General features: G+C 44.5%; 2 protein-coding genes and 2 non-coding genes across 5 annotated transcripts in view; 3 read left to right on the top strand and 1 right to left on the bottom strand.

Annotated features, from left to right (window-relative positions):
- The window catches only part of TCP1 (t-complex 1), a 10,705-nt gene extending 2,922 nt beyond the window's left edge, over positions 1-7,783 (top strand). For both annotated transcript variants that reach the window (XM_089922223.1, XM_022560546.3), the window contains 9 exons: positions 109-206; positions 595-705; positions 1,013-1,194; positions 1,588-1,714; positions 5,325-5,500; positions 5,867-5,990; positions 6,302-6,494; positions 6,640-6,803; positions 7,485-7,783. In XM_089922223.1, the coding sequence (XP_089778349.1) occupies positions 109-206; positions 595-705; positions 1,013-1,194; positions 1,588-1,714; positions 5,325-5,500; positions 5,867-5,990; positions 6,302-6,494; positions 6,640-6,803; positions 7,485-7,701 (1,392 nt within the window). In that variant the 3' untranslated portion in view covers positions 7,702-7,783. The remainder of the gene's footprint in view (positions 1-108; positions 207-594; positions 706-1,012; positions 1,195-1,587; positions 1,715-5,324; positions 5,501-5,866; positions 5,991-6,301; positions 6,495-6,639; positions 6,804-7,484) is intronic.
- LOC115802086 (small nucleolar RNA SNORA29) lies at positions 374-511 on the top strand. The gene has a single exon (XR_004022464.2). It is a non-coding gene; the product is annotated as a small nucleolar RNA SNORA29 (small nucleolar RNA).
- On the top strand, positions 6,058-6,189 carry LOC115802084 (small nucleolar RNA SNORA20). Its single transcript, XR_004022462.1, has one exon. It is a non-coding gene; the product is annotated as a small nucleolar RNA SNORA20 (small nucleolar RNA).
- Positions 7,691-21,282, bottom strand: ACAT2 (acetyl-CoA acetyltransferase 2). Its single transcript, XM_022560563.3, has 9 exons — positions 21,166-21,282; positions 20,347-20,481; positions 17,126-17,307; positions 15,048-15,165; positions 11,183-11,326; positions 9,891-10,013; positions 9,191-9,345; positions 8,508-8,618; positions 7,691-8,091 (listed from the first exon to the last, which is right to left on the bottom strand). The coding sequence occupies exons 1-9, from the start codon at positions 21,218-21,220 to the stop codon at positions 7,921-7,923; spliced, it is 1,194 nt and encodes a 397-aa protein (XP_022416271.2). The 5' UTR covers positions 21,221-21,282; the 3' UTR covers positions 7,691-7,920.

Raw genomic sequence — 21,282 nt, 5'->3', positions numbered from 1 at the left:
TATCATTCTGATTCTTAATATCTGATGCGTGTTAGTGTTGTTTGTACATATGTGTTGCACGTAATGAATGTCAGGCTATTGTGAGAGTAATGGATGTTTTCTCTGCAGGTTATTATTGCAGCAGAACTTCTAAAAAATGCAGATGAACTTGTCAAACAGAAAATTCATCCCACATCAGTTATTAGTGGCTATCGACTTGCTTGCAAGTAAGATTGTTCACATTCAGAGAAAATTTTATATATTATTTAATGTAATAGTTGCCAACAGTCTGTTCTTTAAATGTTTCAATTAATGACTAAATCTTACTTTGAAAAAGTTGTATTTTAGCATTTAAGTAAACATTTGAAGTAGGAAGTTGGGCCAGTATCCTTTTCTTCCCGTTTGACTACCACGTTATCTCCTAATAATAGATATAGTGGCTATGCTTATGGGATAGATTAAAATTGCCGTGATCTGAAGAGGGAGGATTATATGTGTCCTCCTCCTATATGAAATGGCTGAACAGAAAATGGATGCCTCTGACATCCTGACACAATGATAAAGCAAAAATTTTGAGTAATTGAATTTATGTTTTCTTCCCCACACTTCAAACAGGGAAGCAGTGCGTTATATCAGTGAGAATTTAATTATTAACACTGATGAACTTGGTAAGGATTGCCTGATCAATGCTGCTAAGACATCGATGTCTTCCAAAATCATTGGAATGTATCCTTGTGATGGTCCAGTAAAGTGTAGGCTTTTTTAAAAGTAAGACGCTGTGTTAGTTTTTCTGCCAGATGATGCTGTATTGAAATTGCCTGTTCCCTTCTTTCCTAGGGGGAAAGGTAATACAAAGTATGTGTAAAAGTAGTATGCAGACAGTGATAAATAGTACTCTAACATTTTGGTGGCGTATATAATGGTTGTTTCTTTGATGAGATTGCTAAAAGGAAGTGCATTTGAATTACCCTTGATTTTCATGTGCACCCGCTGTCCATCCCGAGTCTCTTGTTCTCCTTAACTGTTGGCTTAGAAGTGGAGATTTCTTTGCTAATATGGTGGTAGACGCTGTACTTGCTGTTAAATACACGGATGTCAGAGGCCAGCCTCGCTATCCAGTCAATTCCATTAATATTCTGAAAGCCCATGGGAGAAGTCAGATGGAGAGTATGCTCATCAATGGCTATGCACTCAACTGTGTGGTTGGATCCCAGGGTAAGACTTACGGTTTGATTTGGTCACGTAACAAGAATACTAAAGGATAAAGTTAGCTGTTTGTGGACTGTATAACTACATTTTCAGGTGAACTATCCAGGATGTGCATTTACTGTTCTTTAGTGAAGCCCAGAGAAAAAGGAAATGGTCCATAATGTTGCCAATTCCTCTTTTGTAATTTAATTACATATAACTTAAGAAAAATGCAAATTAAAAGAAAACACGTGTGTTTAATGCCATTTAAGTGTTTGTTTCTAAGGGTAAAAGTAATAAAATCTAAATTCGTTTACATACAACAATTTAAAATCTCTGCAGATCTCTAAGGATAGGTGTGTTTTGTTGTAACAATGTTATAGTTACTGTAAAGGTACTTAACGTTATGTTCAATTTTAGGCATGCCCAAGAGAATAGTGAATGCAAAAATTGCTTGCCTTGACTTCAGCCTGCAGAAAACAAAAATGAAGCTTGGTGTACAAGTGGTTATTACAGACCCTGAAAAACTGGACCAGATTAGACAGAGGTATGTTGAGAGATTCATTTTTGACCTTGGACAGGGGGTGTTTGTAAAGTACCCTTTTCTAGAGCAGGTGGCAGTAAACTAAGAAGGAGGAGCGGTGGGTCTAATCGGTAGCAGGGTATGATGATGAGGCAAGTCGTTTTTTTGTTTCCAAGTGAGTGTCTTGGAGGACTTTAAATATTAACGTTTTTAACCAAAGTTTTAACTGAAGTCAAACTATATTTTACCCAGACTGCTTGGAAAATTAGAAAACATGGTGATGATTTAAGAGAGCTTTGGGTGATACATGAAAATCAACATTCTATGGAATTTTGGTTTTATGAGTATATTGATATTAAGGCTTGAAGATACATCCAGGAATGTATTTCCTCAAGTGGTACAAGAACCAAACAGTATAGTGTTGATTCTGCCAGGTACCAGGTAGTTCATACGTCCATATCTATTGACTGGCATGCTAGAGAGCTAGTCGGGAAGAGGTACTCCCTTTTTTTTCCCTTGTTTTTTGGCCGAACCATGTGGCACATGGGATCTTAGTTCCCCAACCAGGGATCGCATCCCCTGCTGTGGAAGCACGAAGTCTTAATTGCTGGACCACCAGGGAAGTCCCAAGATGTACTCTTAAATCTATTTGCATGTGTACTCTTTCCATCAGAGGTCAGCCCCTCTAGAATAAGTGTTCAGAGCCTGTTGCCTTCTGCTTTTAGAGTCTTGTTTCCTCTATTATTCTTTCTCAACTGCATCTTCAACTGCTAATTCTACTCTTCTTTCCTTTCTGGATTCCACTTGTACCTCTCTTATCCCTAAATAAAAGCCTCTTGTGCCCCCACATGTTCCAATTACTCTATCCTTCCTCAGTTCTTCATAGCCAGATGTCACGAGTGATTTACACAAAAACCTTCCTGGTGTTTTTTTTCTCATACCCTTTTCAACTGTGTTCTCCACTGGAGGACCGCTTGCTCAGGTCACTAGTGATCACGGCTGTGAAATTCATTAGACATGTTCAATTTCCACTTGACCTTTATCAAGCCTTTGACTGCTTGAAAGACTTCCCGAGGATAGAGCAGTTTTGTGATACTACCTCATCTGTATTCCTGTGCTTGGGTGGCCAGCGTCTCTGTGCTGGAGACTCCCAGATCTATTTCTCTGAGCTTTAACTGATTGAATACTTCTTAAGCATCTCAAAGTCATTATGTCTAAAATTGAACTTGTGATGATACCCCCAGATCTGCTCTTTGCCATTTTAGTTAGGGACCCCTCTATTCAGGCAGAAGACTGGGAAATGTCTGTAACTCCTTTTTACTTAATACTCTTTCCCTTTCTCATCTGTCATTAAGACCACTTGATTTCTGTCTATAAATTAAATCTCAAATTCACCTACTTTTCCATTTCCATTTTCTTGCCCAGACTATTGGAGAGGCACCCAAGCTAGTCGTCTTGGTTTCAGTCTTGTTCCCGCCCAGGCTATTCTCCTCACAGCAGCCAAGTGGATCTCGTTGCTTGCAAGGCCAGAACCTTTTGGAGGCTTCCCTTCACTCTAGGATAGGTTTTGTTTTTTTTGTGTTTTTTTGGCGGTACGTGGTCCTCTCACTGTTGTGGCCTCTCCCGCTGCGGAGCACAGGCTCCAGACGTGCAGGCTCAGCGGCCATGGCTCACGGGCCCAGCCGCTCCACGGCATGTGGGATCTTCCTGGACCGGGGCACAAACCTGTGTCCCCTGCATCGGCAGGCGGACTCACCACTGCGCCACCAAGGAAGCTCTAGGATAGGTTTTTTAATTCCTTATATAACTCTTTTTACTGTGCTCTAGCATGGCTGAAACTAGAATCCACCGAAGCTCTACTTCCACAGGCCCCTAAGAGTTTTCCTTCGTCTGCCCAAAATATATTCTGTGCTTACTTGTTTTTGTTTTTGTTTTCGTTTTTGTGGTACGCGGGCCTCACTGTTGTGGCCTCTCCCGTTGCGGAGCACAGGCTCCGGATGTGCAGGCTCAGCGGCCATGGTTCACGGGCCCAGCCGCTCCGCAACATGTGGGATCTTCCCGGACCGGGGCACGAACCCGTGTCCCCTGCATCGGCAGGCGGACTCTCAACCACTGCGCCACCAGGGAAGCCCGTGCCTACTTGTTTTGACTGGTTAATTTTTTAGTTTATTTTTTAGTTGATAAATCTCTCAAAGAATCTTTTCTTTCCCCCTCAATCTGAATTATTCTCTGCTGTGAGCTCCTATACTTTGTCTTCCTGGGGCTTAAGCACAGTTTCTAACTATATTTCTGTGTCTGCAATTGTAAGCTCTGTGAAGGTAGAGGCTGAATGATTTCCTTTGCTTTGTAGCCCCCATCCTTAGTATCATGTTTGACGGGCAGTATTTGTTTAGTGTATATACAGAGTTTTATTTTGAGGTTCACCTTTAACTCATTTCACTAAGATCCTTTGATCTCCTCTGCTATTCTTTGAATGAGTAAACTGGCTTCAGCCGTCTCTATATTGGCTGTTTTTCACATCTGTGCATGTTTCCCGTAGTTTGGGATTTCCATTTCCTTCTGGCAGTTGCACCTGAGTATCCCAGGGGCTTCAGACTCATCTTGTTGAAACAGGAACTCTGTCATCTTGCAGCCCAACCTGTTAGCATTTATTTCACTCCAGGAGTCAGTGGCTGAACCTCCCAGTTACCCAAGCCATAAACTTTGACTTATCTGCTCAGGCCATCTATTCTCAGATAGATTCACCTCCAGTTATCACTTTGTTGTCTTCATTCCTTCATCTTTTGAAAACACAGATTGATAACGTTACTTTCACTTAAAAATATTAAACAACTTCTCAGTTCACACTAACATCCCTACGAGACTAACAAGAACCTACAAGTTTCTTCATTTTTTGATCCCACCTGCAGTTTCAACTCTGGACCCCTGTATTAACTCCAGACCTTTAGCTTTCCTTGTCCCACCTGCCAGGCTGGATGCATGGCTCTCATGCACTTGTAGTCTCTGTACTGCACTGAGTAACATTAGCCCTGGAGTTTGGTTGTCCCAGATCCTTGAAGGCAGGGACGCTGCTTCCTTTCTAACCATAGTTCTTGGTTAAGAGCTCAAATTGGGGTGGGGGAGAGCTAACTGGTGGTTTTTAATCCCTTTTCTGTAAATTGGACCGATTTAAATTCTGGTCATAGAAGGGAGAGAATAAATTTTTTTTTTTGGCTGCATTGGGTCTTTGTTGCTGTGCGCGGGCTTTCTCTAGTTGCGGCAAGCGGGGGCTACTTTTCGTTGCGACGCGCAGGCTTCTTATTGCGGTGGCTTCTCTTGTTGCAGAGCGCGGGCTCTAGGTGCACAGGCTTCAGTAGTTGCGGCTCGCGGGCTCTAGAGCGCAGGCTCAGTAGTTGTGGCGCACGGGTTTAGTTGCTCCGCGGCATGTGGGATCTTCCCAGACCAGGGCTCGAACCCGTGTCCCCTGCATTGGCAAGCGGATTCTTAACCACTGTGCCACCAGGGGAGTCCCTAGTTAATATAATTTAATCTGCAATTATTTTGTGAAAAATACTTAATGGAAGTTCGAGCTGTATTTAACATAAAAAACACAGCAGATAACTTTAGGTTACTACTCAAATACTTATCTTTGTAGAGAATCAGATATCACCAAGGAGCGAATCCAGAAGATCCTGGCAACTGGTGCCAATGTTATTCTAACCACTGGTGGAATTGACGACATGTGTCTGAAGTATTTTGTGGAGACTGGTGCTATGGCAGTTCGAAGAGTTTTAAAAAGGGACCTTAAACGTGTTGCTAAAGCTTCCGGAGGTGAGTCTCCTGCCGGCTCTCAGATACTGTTACTACCCAGGACTGTGCCCCTTTACATTGGATGTTAACAATAAGCAGCTCCAGAAACGTTTTACTTTTTACTCCCTTAATGCTTTGTGCTACAAATATGTGTATAGAGGCGTGTTTTTCTGTAACTGGGCAAGTTCTTTTCCTTGCTCCACCTCAAAGTGACATGGTTCCACCTTAGGATGAAAGGACAGTTGGTTGCCTGATGCTTAAATGTAAACCCTGACCTTACCTTTATATGACACCTCTGTCATCAATACATGTGTCTGAATCTAAGGCAGGATTTGAAAATATTCATGGAAGAACAGTGTTTACAAATCCTTGTAATTACTTTAATAGCAACTATTCTGTCGACCCTGGCCAATTTGGAAGGTGAAGAAACTTTTGAAGCTTCAATGTTGGGACAAGCAGAAGAGGTGGTACAGGAGAGAATTTGCGATGATGAACTGATCTTGATTAAAAAGTAAGAGCTACTTTCTAAATTATAAAGCTCTACAGATTTTATTTATTAATGAGTGAAAATAGGTCACCTTCCCATTTATTTGCTGCTATATAGTCTTTCAGTGATATAAGCAGTTATACGCATGGGATAAAATAATGTTGGGCCATTGTAAATTGAGGTGAAGTAACCATTTCATCTCTTCTCCATGGTCTAGACATTGCTTCCGTGTCTAAATGTCCTGTGTAAGCAGGATTTAATCAAGGCACTTAGATTGAATTTCTGCACGGATTTATTAAAGCATTGATTTGAGAATTTCCCTGTTTTTGAAATAGCACTAAGGCTCGTACCTCTGCGTCGGTCATCTTACGCGGCGCAAATGATTTCATGTGTGACGAGATGGAGCGCTCTTTACATGATGCGCTTTGTGTGGTGAAGAGAGTTTTGGAGTCGAAATCTGTGGTTCCTGGTGGCGGTGCCGTAGAAGCGGCCCTGTCCATATACCTCGAAAACTACGCAACCAGCATGGTAAGAACATCTGGAAGCCCGTTTTCATTTCTGGAAGGGCACGGCACTTTGTTCACATGAATACGTCTCTTCTGCGACCTTAGCTGCCGCTGTGGGTGTTAATTTTCTTCCTCCTGTGAAGACACCTCATTGTCTTTGTTCTCAGGGCTCCCGGGAGCAGCTTGCTATTGCCGAGTTCGCAAGATCTCTTCTTGTTATTCCCAATACTCTGGCTGTTAATGCTGCCCAGGACTCCATAGATCTGGTTGCAAAATTAAGAGCTTTTCATAATGAGGCTCAAGTTAACCCAGAACGCAAAAATCTAAAATGGTAAGCATACTTAACATTTTTCATTGTCATCTGTATATCATATATGGTAGTTTGGTTTTTGTTTTAAACTCATGAAGGATGATGACTAGTGATTATTAGCATTGGTGTGTCTTAGTTATCAAATCGGATTCCTCACCTTTCCCTGCTGCTGTGGGTAGAGTCATTTACCTACAGTAGGAAGGTTCCAGAGAGGAAATTATTTTTGGGCAGTCCACACCTGTTTTTAAGCAACCTCCTTTTAAGATATTAAATGATGTTTAGAAACAATTTCTTTACTACCATCTAGGCTTTCTACACCTCTTTCAGTGCTGAATTTGTTTATCCATAATCAATTACTTTAGACTTACAGGGATCTACTGTAAGGTCCCAGCGTTTCCCAAGGTTAACATTTGAATGGAATAGCTGGCACTAATGAGACTACTTTTTAAATATTTATTTGGCTGCGCTGGGCCTTAGTTGCGACGTATAGGATCTTCAGTTGCAGCAGGCGGGCTCTTATTTGTGGCGTGTGGGATCTAGTTCCCTGGCCAGGGATTGAACCCAGGCCCCCTGCATTGGGAATATGGAGTCTTAACCACTGGACCACCAGGGAAGTCCCCCTAGTCAACTTTTAAAGGAGTGGAATAGGATGGGTGTGAACTATGAAAGAGGCCGTTTAATAGGTTTTTTTCTAAATTGCAGGATTGGTCTTGACTTGGTCAATGGTAAACCCCGAGACAACAAACAAGCAGGGGTGTTTGAACCAACCATAGTTAAAGTTAAAAGTTTGAAATTTGCAACTGAAGCTGCAATTACCATTCTTCGAATTGATGATCTTATTAAATTACACCCAGAAAGCAAAGATGATAAGCATGGAGGTTACGAAGATGCTGTTCACTCTGGAGCCCTTGATGACTGATGTCTTTTATTTATGACAATGTTAGATGCATTTATCTTGTTGTACCGTGAGTATTACACATTAAAGTGCAAAAAGCTGTCAAGTCTTGGGATTCTTATGAAGTGGGAGGTAGTTTCCATCCTCACTTTGGTCCTCTGATTTCACTAACTTAGTATTTTATTAGTTTAAAAAGAAACGAGGTTCACGTTTAGTTTAAGCATAATTAAAGGTTAAGCTGTTTCATCCTCTCAGAACACACATTGCTATTCCCATCCCACCCCCAATGCACAGGGCAGCAACCCCACGATGTCCACCGTTGCGCTCCATCGTGTGCAACAGGGTAACAAGAATCCGGCAGCCAGATGCTCCGAGAGGATGGCCCAGGGCTATAGCTCCTCCTTCAGTGTTGACCTAAGGGGTACATAAGATTTGTATCATTTGTTTTTCTCTGGACATAAAGTTAGAATCCCAAACTTGTCTTTTTCCTCTTAATGTCATACCGGTTAACTACCCTTTCAAATTCAGTTCTTAGTTCAAGTTGCTTAGGAAGTGATTTGTACCCTTGTGACATCCATTCTGACTACCTTAGTTTAAGACTGAAAATACCCTCTTCCTGTGGGAAGTGAACTAATGCACACAAGTTTTTTTGCCTTAGGAAGCAATAAAATAAGTGAACTCCCAAGTCCAACGGGAACTTACCTACCACCCACCCCTCACTGTATGGCCAGTACCTGGGACACATCCTGTGTTTTGCTGTTTACAGTGTTAAGATCTCATTGTGAATGTTCATTTGCAAGCTCTCGTCAGGACTGCGTGCTCAGGTTTACCTTCTCTGGGTTTAATCCAAGTTCTTTAGCTATTGCAACAGACACGGCTGCAAAGGCTTCATTGATTTCAAATACGTCAACATCCTCCAGCGACCAACCTGCTCTTGCAACCTAAAGGAAAGGTTAATGGAAGAGAGGTCTAAAAACTCAAGTGGAACTATTCTTCGTTGTAGGTGTAGAAGCAGAATATACTGTGTGATATTGAAGGATCTCTTGAAAATGCCACTTTGAGTTCCAAGTGGTAACACATTTTGCCTTGGTGACACCAATTCTAAAAGGTTTAAGGATAAAACACCCCTTGGAAATTCTATACTGTCTTCAAGTTTGAACCACTTAACACGTGGACGTGAGGTTATAGGGCAGAACTAGTTGCCCTATAAAGCAGATGATCCAAATGCTGGCTGCTCTTCGTGGAAGGGAAAGAGCACTGTAGATATAACTAAGTGAACAGGCTCATTAAGGCTAATGGGAGGATGTCTCCTTTTGAGACAATGCAAATGAAGCCTGATAGGAATAAATATGAAAATAAAATCAAGCTCAGTCTCGGCATTTTGGAGTGGGAAGGATCTGAGCGAAGGTTTGAAGGAGGTAGAAGTTGATAAGCATTTACAAGTTACTGGTCTGGTCCCAAAGAGGCTTTAGCAACAAAAAGGACAGGTGCTAACATTGGAAATTAAACTCACAGCTTGCTTTATTGCTGGAATTGGTCCTATTCCCATAATGGAAGGCTCCACACCTGCTTGTGACCAGGAAACTATCTGTGCTAGGGGTGTAAGCCCACGGTTATCAGCTTCTGACTTCTTCATAAGAACCACAGCTGCAGCACCATCATTTATTCCTGTAAAATATGAATGTCTTAATTTCCAAAACAGTGCTCACTAAGTTACATACGTGTGTCTACTTTCTCCAACACCTGAAGACATGGGTTAAGTTAATACCTTTTGACAAGATGATATAACAGACCACAGAACATTCCAATGGGATAAAGAGCGGAAAGATTAAAGCAGTGGGGGAGGGGAGGTTAATGAAAAGAAATGGAAGAAATAGCCCAGACCTCATAGGGGGTAATGGGAGTTCCGGGTTTTGGAAAAGGACAGAGGTGGTAGATAAAATCTGGAGTTCCTTAATTTGCTTTTTCACTTGTGTGTCTCGTTAGGATACTGCAAGGAAACCAAATCCATTTTTCAGTATGTTGTACAGGTTAAGTCATAAATCTAAACATGAAGAAACATGATCAAAACTACATTTTCTCCTAAAGCAATGAAAACAAGGTTTTAGAGTAATTTGTTTATAAATAATGGATGAAATGAAATTAAAAAGGTATTAACTTAGTAGACCTAGCAGAAGATAATACTCCCACAACTGCCCTTCAGAAAATCTAACCTGAAGCATTAGCTGGGGTGACGGTTCCTGTTCCATCTGTAAGGAAGCAAGGCTTTAGCTTAGACATGGCTTCCATGTTGCTCCCATGGCGAGGAAACTCATCTGTTTTAACTTCAGTAAGACCTGAGAGAAGGGAAAGTCATTAACCAAGACTAGTACAGTTCCTCAGACATGATACAGAAGGATTCACATTTGGAAGAAAAGGTTTATTATAAAATACTTTTATTCCAGTAGGAAAGTACACACTAGTACAAATTACTGTAAAGACATGTTTTCCATATCCAGACAGCCCTTTCTGAGGAAGGCAGTTACAGGGACTTCTTTGCTTAAAAGGTTGCTAAGATTTGGGGTATATAGGTCTTGGCTGGTTACAACTGACTGGATCTAGGGTGTCAAAGCCAGTCTCATAAAGGCTGGGCATAATCAATGTCAGTCATCAGTAACAGAACTTGACTAGAGCGTTCCATATTAGAGAATAGCTAAGTGACCCCAGAAGATCCACCCTCAAATATGAAACACACACAGAAGCAACAGGAAGTAATGGACATTTGCTTCGGAGGAGATTGAGCCTGTAAGCGTAGAAAGGTCGGCTGCTTTCTCCAATTTCTCCTAAAACGCTCCATCTACACAGCCATGTGGAGACCCTGGGCGAAAAGTGTCTGGATGCTGACACAGCCTCCCATGTCTCCTTCCCTACCTCACATTCAGATCTATCCTGAATATATCTTTGCAACCTGAAAGACAACTGAGACACGATATATAAACATTCCTATATGTTATTCTTTTGAATATTAATAATTTACTTATAAATAGCCCCGTTGATGTTTAAACCATTATGACTGGGCTTCCTTGGTGGCGCAGTGGTTAAGAATCCCCCTGCCAATGCAGGAAACATGGGTTCGAGCCCTGGTCCGGGAAGATCCCACATGCCACGGAGCAACTAAACCCGTGCGCCACAACTACTGAGCCTGAGCTCTAGAGCCCGTGAGCCATGACTACTGAGCCCATGTGCCAAAACTACTGAAGTTCGCCTGCCACAACTACTGAGCCTGTGGTCTAGAGCCTGCAAGCCACAACTACTGAAGCCCGCATGCCTAGAGCCCATGCTCCACAATGAGAGAAGCCACCACAGAGAGAAGCCACCACAGTGAGAAGCCTGCGCACCGCAACAAAGAGTAGCCCCCGATCGCCGCAACTAGAGAAAGCCCGTGCGCAGCAACAAAGACCCAACGTAGCCAAAAATATAAGTAAATTTATATATATAAAAACACCTTTATGACTTATACACCCACCTTTTTTAGAAGATACAAAAACCGGTACAATCTCTTTGTCAAAATGGCCAGCTTTCTGTGCGCTTTCAGTCCTGTTCTGGGACACAACTGCAACCTTGTCCTGATCTTCTCTACTCACTTGCCATTTGTTGGCTACATTTTCAGCTGTGAAAGAAAAAAAATAAAGCAAAAACCAAACATTTTTAGGAACTGGCTTTTGGTAGCTCAAGCTTTTCACCTTTAAACAAGCACTGAGGCCCAACAATGGCAGGCTCGCTGGTGGACTGAGAGTGCTCTGCGGCAGCCTTGCCTCCCACTGAATGTGGAGACGTTGCAGTGATTCTTAAGAAGCCATTTCCTTTCTTTGCTTCCTTCCTTCTCTTTTCCTTTCTATAAAATAACTTTCGGAAATTTCATTTATGTGGCTTCACCAATTGTTCATATTTTTTGCCCCATTTGCTTTATCATTCTCTCTGAACCATTTGATGGAAAGTTGTAGACACCATGCCCCTATATCTCTAAATTTTAATTTCACTGTATATTTTCCCCCCACAAAGGCCATTTTCTTACACAACCACAGCTACCAAAATCAGCAAATTTAACAGTGATAAAATACTATTATCTAATTCTTAGTCCATATTCAAGTTTCACCTATTGACCCAATGATGCCCTTTAGAGCTAATTTATTTGTTCGGTCCAGTAACATCCAATCCAGGATCACGCACTGCATTTCACTGTCCATCTCTTTAGTTTCTTTTTATTTGGAACACCTCCTTAGACTATCTTTGTGTTTTGTTTTTTTTTTTAAAGTTTATGATGTGCTATGTGAGGCTCAGTAGTTCTAGGAAACCATGTTTTTATTTTTATTATTATTTTTTTGGCCACGCAGCATGTGGGAATCTTAGTTTCCCCCACCAGGGATGGAACCCGCACCCTGCACTGGAAGCCAGGAGTCCCAACCACTGGACCACCAGGGAAGTCCCTGTCTCTGTGTTTCTTAACCTTGATATTTCTGAAGGGCAGGGGCCAGTTCTTTTGTCAGATGTCACCAATTTGGGTTTGTTTGACTCATGTTTCCTCAAGATTAGATTACGTGTGAAAGCACTGAATGATGATTATATACCATCTTCTCACTGAATCATTTATTTATTTATTTATTTATGGCTGTGTTGGGTCTTCATTGCTGCGCGCGGGCTTTCTCTAGTTGCGGCGAGCGGGGGCTACTCTTCATTGGAATGCGCAGGCTTCTAACTGTGGTGGCCTCTCTTTGTTGCAGAGCACAGGCTCTAGGCACACGGGCTTCAGTAGTTGTGGCACGAGGGCTCAGTAGTTGTGGCTCACGGGTTCTAGAGCGCAAGCTCAGTAGTTGTGGCGCACGGGCTTAGTTGCTCCGTGGCATGTGGGATCTTCCCGGACCAGGGCTCGAACCCATGTCCCCTGCATTGGCAGGGGGATTCTTAACCACTGCACCACGAGGGAAGCCCCTCACTGAATCTTATCAGGATACAAGTGGGAGTTTATCTCAGGTGATGTTAGCTTTGCTCACTTGATTAAAGTAGCATCCACCATATTTCTACACTGTAAAGTTAGTGTAGTGTATTATGCGTGCAATAGCACTATATCTTAAAAAACAATGTACATACCTTAATTAAAAATACCTTATTGCTAAAAACTGCTAACCATCATCTGAGCCTTCAGCGAGTTCTAGCAGTCACATCAAAGATCAAAGATCTGTTTCCTGCTTTGTCAAAATTGTTTTGGGTATTCTAGGTCCAGGCTTTTCATATCGCCATAACAAATATAAAAATGAAAAAGTTGAAATATTGCAAAAATTACCAAAATGTGACCCAGAGACCTGAGGTGAGCAAATGCTGTTGGAAAAATGGCACTGACAGACTTGCTTGACACAGGGTGGCCACAAACGTTCAATTTGTAAAAACACAGTATCTGTGAAGCGCAACAGAAACTTGTTTGAAATTTGTTTCTAAGATAATTAGTTTGGGTCTAGAGTAGCCCTTATCCTGGGCCCTACCCTAAACTGTGGCCTTTCTTAGATGTCAATGGAGGGTCCAGTGGGTTCAGTAAAGTCTCTACTGTTGTTGGTTTAGATTGCTGTGTCCCCCAGCAATCTAAAATCTCCATTCAGGGACTTCCCTGGTGGTCCAGTGGTTAAGACTCCAGGCTTCCACTGCAGGGGGCATGGGTTCAATCCCTGGTCGGGGAACTAAGATCCTGCATGCCACGCTGAGCAGCCAAAAAAAAAAAAAAAAAAATCTCCATTTTCCTAGAAGCTGCTTCTACTAGGCCTTGTAGAGCGTTGCCCTGAACATCCATAGCTAAACATTTGGCCAAAGCCTTAAGGGGACCCTTACGCAGATTTCTGGAGCTCCTCTTCTTCTCTCCAGTGCTCTGCCCCACAAACTTAGCCATCTGAGCAGCCCCAGACTCTGATCTCTACCTCTCCAGTTGTTTGAAGCCACTTTTCCCCAGATAAAAAGTTAGGAAAGCAGCCCCAGGTAGAAATCTAGTTATAGTGGGTCTTTCCCTTCTTTTAAGAAGCTCAGTTTTGCATGATTGTTGGCCGTTTGAAAACAGTTGATATATTCTGACCAGTCTTATACTTGTTTATAGTAGGAGGTCTAGTCTTTACTAATTACTACATCATGGCCTGAGCCATTATCTTTTCTTTTTAAGCAACAGAAATTTATTTTCCCACAATTCAGGAGGGTAGGCGCCCAAGATCAAGGCACGGGCAGGCTTGTTTTCTCCTGAGGGCCCTCTCCTTGGAAATGTTCTCACTATATCTTCACATGGTCTTTCTCACTATATCTTCACATGGTCTTCTGGTATTTCTTCCTCTTTTGATAAGGATACGAGTCAGATTGAATTAGGGCCCAGGCTAAAAGCCTCATTTCAACTTAATTACCCCTTAAAAGGCCCCACCTCCAAGTACAGGTCACATTCGGAGGTCCTGGGGGTTAGGGTTTCAACATAGGAATTTTGGAAGAACACAATTCAGTCCATGACACCTCGGAAATGGCTGGGGAGCTAAATTTTTAATGACCATCTCCGGTGATGTTGAGGCAGTTAGCTTGGACTATGGCACTTTGAGAAACTGACACGTTAGGCCCTAGTACAGCACACATTGCCCGCGATGCCCAGCCATCTCTGCTGCAGCTGTCAGTCCCACAGCGACAGAGACGCCCTGAACTTCTCATTGTCCCCGCATCTCCAAGCCCTCCCTCCCTTCCAGGCACTCACACACACTGTTCCCTCTGCCTGGAACCTCACCCTTCCCCTCCTTATCTTTTTCACAAGAATTCTTTTCGCAGAACCAGAGCCGCTGCCAGGCATCTGAGCAAGATAGTTAACCTCTCAGAGTTGGTTTCTTTAACTCAAAACTTAAAATGTTCTTAAGTTTTACATTTATATGCAGTAAAGACAGGAGTTCTTTTGATCTTCCAGTTGCTTTGCCAGTACACCTAGACCACAGGAGCCTTCTAGACGGATGAAGACCTGACTGCGTAGTGCAACAAAGACAGAGTTAGGTACCGGAAGTACTAGTTTATCTCTGATGTTGCCTTTGCCACAAAGCCACTATTTGTGAGCTCTGTTCTGTCATATGGTAAAGTGAGAGTTTGATCCAGAAGAACTCTGAGGCACCTCCCACTACTAACATTCCCTGACAATCAAGGAGTCACAAAGGACAGAGGGAATACATCCCCACTTCGGTTCATCAAATGGGAACTATCCCTGTCATCAGGGATACAAAACGATTAGGACACAGTCCCTGCCCTGAAAGAGGAAAGCACCTGCAAAGCCGATTATTATAGGATCTTTTTTAAACTTTTTACAGTTAGTATGTTTTCAGCCATGTTTGCCTTACCTGTAATGCCCATATGATAGTTGTGAAATGCATCTATAAGCCCATCACAGAGCATACTGTCAGTTAGTGGTGTATCCCCCATCCGGACTCCTGTCCTCAAGTGAACCAAGTGAGGAGCCTGAAAACAACAAATACAAATAGATTAGGCTTGGTTGTAACTAGTCCTCTCCTTAGGATCCCACTCAAAACTATCCAGCGGGACTTCCCTGGTGGCGCAGTGGTTGAGAATCCACCTGCCAATGCAGGGGACACAGGTTCGAGCCCTGGTCCAGGAAGATCCCACATGCCACGGAGCAACTAAGCCCGTGCGCCACAACTACTGAGCCCGCATGCCAACTACTGAAGCCTGCACGCCTAGGGCCCGTGCTCTGCAACAAAAGAAGCCACTGCAGTGAGAAGCCCATGCACTTCAACGAAAAGTAGCCCCTGCTCGCCACAACTAGAGAAAGCCCGCGCGCAGCAACGAAGACCCAATGCAGCCAAAAATAAATATGTTTAAAAAAACCCAAAACAGCTCTCCAGTGATTCCTCAGTCTTCACCTAGTCCCCCTTGTGACCCTTCTCCCCTGTTCCAGTCCATGTTCCTCCCCACCCAGGGCCCAGGGCCTGAAGACCCCTGGAATCAACAGGCTACTCCACCCTTCCTACTCCTGGAGACCCATTGCTCTCCTCCTCACCCATTTCCAGTCTTCTGTCAAACAAACCTACGCATTCTGTGTCCTATTTCCTTAAAAAGCTCTTTATTCTTTCCAAAGAAGCAACTAGTTACCTATTAAATGAAGAGCTCATCAAAGGGCTTAAGTGATGGGAACAATGTGTTACTTATTTTGATGGGACACATAATGCCTACAGTGAGAATAATCAGGTTGCTTAATTAACTGATGGGGGAGATTTCTCAGTAGGGGATCCTCTTAACTCCTACCAACTCGATAGCAGCTATCATAGAATGGAAAGACTTAAGAGTCAGAAGATCTCTATTGGAGTCCAGGCTCTGGGCCTCAGTTTCCTTACCTGTAAACTGGGAATAATACCAAGACTAAGGGCTGTTATGTCTGCGTGTTTAAAAGCACAGCTATTAGTACGGTCCCATCAGAATCACTCCGATCATGTTTGCTACTTTCACCCTGCCTCCTCCAGAGCCTCCGCAAATGTGGGGCTGAGTCGACCTCTGCCTGCGGGATCCCCAGGTGAGACCCTGAACTCCTGCAGGAAGCAGGGGATATATTTTTCCCTTTTCACCACTGTGCCGATTTGAGGGATGGAACTTGGTGACACCAATCCCACCTGGCAAGCCTACTGGAGAAAGGCACTACTCAGTGGTCCTCTTTTCCATATTCTATACTTACCAAAGGTCAACAGAATGTGGCCCCTGGAATATTCCTTGTCCTGTGCAGGAAGGTAAGTAGCATCATCTGTTTTCAACTTTTACTCACAATGAGAAAGAAGTTTAAAGCGAAGTATATCAACTGACCAATGTTACAGGTTTAATTCAGAAAATATTTTACGCTTCAGTAACACTCCATTTTATTTATTTATTTACTTTTGGCCACATTGGGTCTTCATTGCTGTGTGCGGGCTTTCTCTAGTTGAGGCGAGTGGGGGGCTACTCTTCGTTGCAGTGCGTGGGCTTCAGTAGTTGTGGTGCATGGGCTCTGTAGTTGTGGCTCGTGGGCTCTGTAGTTGTGGCTCACGGGCTCTAGAGCACAGGCTTGGTAGTTGTGGTGCACGGGCTTAGCTGCTCCGTGGCGTGGGGGATCTTCCTGGACCAGGGCTCGAACCCGTGTCCCCTGCATTGGCAGGCAGATTCTCAACCACTGTGCCACCAGGGAAGCCCCAGTAACATTTTAGAAAAAAATATATTGTTCCAGTCATACTGGTTGATAGGCTTTTTCTTCAACCTGGATTTCCCATCCAATTTGAAGAATAATTAATAATCAGGCAGGGATCAAGGTTCGATGCGTTTTTTACTTGTTCCCTGTTTGGTTCCAGCTCTGATACCATTGGTCTACCCTGCTATGGCAGTGGACGAGAGTTTATCAGTGAGAGGTCAGCGAGAGCCATCTCTTCAGAGGCCTTACCTTGCTCATGTTTTCCATGCCTCCTGCGACCACAATGCTGGAGTCTCCTACCACTATGGACTGGGCTGCAAGGCACACGGCTTTTAGGCCTGACCCACAGATCATTTGGCAGCTCCATGCTGGAACAGAGTAGGGGATTCCGGCACCCACACTGGCTTTTCGAACAGGATTCTGCCCACAACCTGGAGGAAGGAACAGAGAGGCCTCCCAGCAATCAAAGAGAAAGATAAAATCTTGGGATGAAAGTGAATGCAAAATCAGGAGATTGCCAACCTGGTCTCTTGCCACTTCCCAGCCAAGCCAAGTCAAGTTCCTGGCAGAGGCAAAGACCTGTGTGGACCTCACACCCATCCCAGTCTGACCCTTCAATACATATTATCTTGTGCTGTTCTACAGATATTTTATTAATGTAAGCTTTCGGGGCTTCCCTGGAGGTCCAGTGGTTGAGACTCTGTGCTTCCAATGCAGGGGGTGCAGTTCGATCCCTGGTTGGGGAACTAAGATCCCACGTGCCATGTGCCAAAAAATAAAGTGAAACAAAAAATTAAAAAATTTATGAACATAGGCTTTCTTCTCCACAAAGAAGTTATTAATACTGTAAGAAGGAACTGTCTTCCTGATCTTTCTCTAGGGCATGAATAAGCACACACTCCCTTATAAACAGAGGGCAGAACTGGGGCATTATTCCTGTTTCTAACTACGGTTATTTGCTTCCTTGATCATGGCTTAAGACACCTGGGCAGATAAGAGGGTTACTTAAAAGAGGAAACCTCTGCTAAGAAGCACTTCTTTCCTTGCTTAATATCCATCACACCATGATTAACTGGTTACGTAACGAGATATGTACAAAATCAGAATTGACACTACCTTTCTATAATTCAGCTGTGGGCACTTCCTTCAGGGAATGGGAAGAAATACATCACATACTTAAGTTGGCAGAGAAGGGGGTGGAGTGGAAAGTTTCAGATATCTTCAGTCACCATTATCTGTTATCAACAGGTCAGTGTTTATACAGTGGCCGCTCTATTGCAAATTTCAGGTATACCCATACCGAACACCTCTCCTCAGTGAGTTTGTTGGAAAAGAACTAGCAAATGGGTCACTGAGAAAAATTTAGGGATTATACTCATCACGGTGTTATTAATCTGGGATTAGGCTGGGAGCCTAAAGTTTGAGATTGAAAATAGACGCAGGAAAAATTATTATTATTTTAAAATATTTATTTATTTATTTGGCTGTGTCGGGTCTTAGTTGCAGCACGCGGGGTCTTCGTTATGGTATGCGGGATCTTTAGTTGCGACATGTGGGATCTAGTTCCCCGACCAGGGATCAAACCCAGGCCCCCTGCATTGGGAGTGCGGAGTCTCAGCCACTGGACCACCAGGGAAGTCCCAGGAAAAATTATTTAAAAAACAGTATCAAAATGTTCTCGAGGACTTCCCTGGTGGTGCAGTGGTTAAGAATCCGCCTGCCAGTGCAGGGGACACAGGTTTGAGCCCTGGTCTGGGAAGATCCCACATGCCGCGGAGCAACTAAGCCCATGCTCCGCAACAAGAGAAACCATCGCAATGAGAAGCCCGCGCACCTCAACGAAGAGTAGCCCCCACTTGCCGTGACTCGAGAAAGCCCGCGCGCAGCAACGAAGACCCAACGCAGCCAAAAATAAATAAATGAATAAATAAATGTTCTCTGAATTAAATTCATAGGATACTAGTTAATAAAGAAGACATTAATATTATTTAAGTTTCCTGCTTTTTAAGCTACAGTGAATTACATCTGTATTTAGGTAAATAACTCCTTTATAAAAATTTTATGTATTTATTCATAATCCCCATCTTCAGGCACTTAGAGTAGTGCTGGACATAATTAACTAACAGTCTAGCATTTAGCAGAAAGTGAGGTCCATGAGACTGAGGATTCCTATCTGATATGAACACTTTATCCCCAGCTGATAGAACAGTGCCTGGAGCGCAGCAGGTGCTCAGTAAACATTAGTTACAGGACCCTGGAGGGTACCTGCGTAGGAGGTAGGACAGATGTGGGTTGTGATCCTGGATAAGTTACTCAATCTCTCAAACTTTCATTTACTCGTTCGTAAAATGGAGAGAATATGATCCAATAGACTTCCTGAGAGGATTAATGAAAGCACTAAACACAGGGTTTTTAAAGGCCCAGCACTTAGCAGGCCCTCAATAAACACAGCTATTATTTTTATTCTAATTGTATGGAGATACCACACAGGTGAGAGGTGGGGTGAGGTGAGATATGGAAGAGAAAACAGAAACCAGGATTGGAGGACCCTATGGCAACAGAGTAAGTCTAAGTCGTGGGTCTGGGAAGAAGAAAGGAGGGAGTGGCCCAAAGGCAGCCACCTTTGGGCCACCAGTAAAGTTACTCATATGCTTTAAAGCCCTGGAGAGTCAGGAGAAAGTGGCGTGCTTCGACTTTAAGGCTGCCCAAAAGGACAAGGTGAGAAAGGAGAATTAGGAAGAGGAACTACAAAACTACAAAGTAAAGGCACAGAAAAATGGGCCTGGTCTCAGATAAGGTAAGGACAAAAGGTGGCCGTAAGTGAGCGTGACCAACTATCACTAGGAGTAATTAGAATTTATGCTGAGTGAGCGTGATACTAGTTAGGAATAACTAGGAATTGTCAGTGGTCGTGGGCCTGTGAACCTAGTGGGAATGAGAAGTGAGCTGGGACACTGGTGATTCACCTACGCCAGCCCTCCAGGGGTGATGCGCCCGTCTGGCAGTCTGGCAGCAACACACCTTGGCGGCTCGGAAGTGAGCCCTATGCGGGCAAGGACTAACCTGTGTTGGAGCTCTATCCCCAGCACCTAGCACAGTGCAGGGCACAGAGGAACTCAATACATTGTTATTGAATGTGTGACACTTTAGGGAAATACGGAAGGCCCTGCATACTCTCCCATGTGTCAGGCTGACCCTGCTTCTAAAGAAAGAAAAGGCAGTGGAGGACGGTGATCTAGGATAATGTAGGAAAAGTATATTAAAGACGCTTAGTGTTAAGCCGGAGAGAAGCTACTGTTGGGGCTTGACAGAGGGGCGACAGGAGGTATTCCAACCGAGGGAACTCCGTAAGCAAATTTACGGAGGCAAGAAAACAAGCTTCTGAGTGTTGGTGGGGGGCCGGGGGAGGGGAGTGTTAATGGGCTGCTTCCAACAACCTGACCTCTCCGCTGGGGTCACTGTGGAGTTACCTGCTGCCAAAACGTGTCCAAATATGACCTCTGATACCTCTTCGGGAGCCACAGCGGCCCTTTTCAGGACCTCTCTGATGACAGTTGAGGCCAGGTCATAGACAGGAACGGTGGATAAGGCACCATTGAAGGAGCCTAGAACAGAAGGGAAGGCGAGGGCGATGGAGAGCGCGCCCAGGGCGGCGGGGGACCGGCGGCCCGGTGCTTTCCCCCTGCGCAGGCGCCCACCGCATCTCGTCTGGGCACAGAGAGGAGCGTGGGTGCCTTGCAGCAGCCGAACCCCGGGGAGGCGGCCCCCAGGCCGTGCGGGGAAGCCGCGGACCCGCGAGAAACCTACACATCCACTCCCCAAATCCGAGCGGATGGGCGCGGCCCACGCTTTCCTAACAAGAGGGGTCCACACTCCCGCGAGTCCAGGGCCTTTGAAATCTATACAACACTAAGGACATTTGGGCAATTCTCTGTAATCCTCCTTTGACTAACGCGACCTCTGCCCAACGCCCCGGCACCCACCACCCAGTGGCCCCGCCCCTGAGGCCACAGGGCTGAGGTGGCGTCTCCTGAGGCTGGCCAATCAGGGGTCTCCCCAGCCAATGGGAGAGCCGGGAGGCGCAGTGGCCCTACCCAAGAATCCAATCAGAACACTCGGAGTGGAGTGGACCTCACCGCGCGACGAGGGGGCGGGGAAGGCAGGCGGGCCAAGGAAGGCGCGAGGCGCCGGGTGCCGAGGGTCCCGGAGGTCCCGGGGGTGCCCGTGACCGGGCCGGGCCGGGCCGAGCTCGCGCCTCAAACCCCATGCCGGGTCCGCCGACCGCTCACCTATGATGGTCCGCGCTGCCGAGACGATAACCACGGGGTCTGAGTCTGCACTCATCCTGCCGCACTACTGTCTCTCGAGCTACAGTTGGCCCAGTGCAGCCGGCTAGTGAGCAAGAT

This window comes from Delphinapterus leucas, chromosome 12 (genome assembly GCF_059928025.1).
Source record: "Delphinapterus leucas isolate spDelLeu-1000000601 "Yukka" chromosome 12, BTC_Dleu_Yukka2, whole genome shotgun sequence".
In the NCBI taxonomy this organism is placed as follows: Eukaryota; Metazoa; Chordata; class Mammalia; order Artiodactyla; family Monodontidae; genus Delphinapterus; species Delphinapterus leucas.
Note: the sequence above shows the minus strand (reverse complement) of the source record. Positions and strands in the feature narration are given on the sequence as shown.

Excerpts from the sequence above, each read along its gene's own strand:
- ACAT2 (XM_022560563.3), bottom strand. The coding sequence starts at position 21,220 with ATGAGTGCAGACTCAGACCCCGTGGTTATCGTCTCGGCAGCGCGGACC. Across the intron at positions 10,014-11,182 it reads TTTTGTATCTTCTAAAAAAG|GTCTTACTGAAGTTAAAACA; the intron begins GTGGGTGTATAA and ends CCCTTCTCTCAG. Across the intron at positions 9,346-9,890 it reads CACCCCAGCTAATGCTTCAG|GAATAAATGATGGTGCTGCA; the intron begins GTTAGATTTTCT and ends CATATTTTACAG.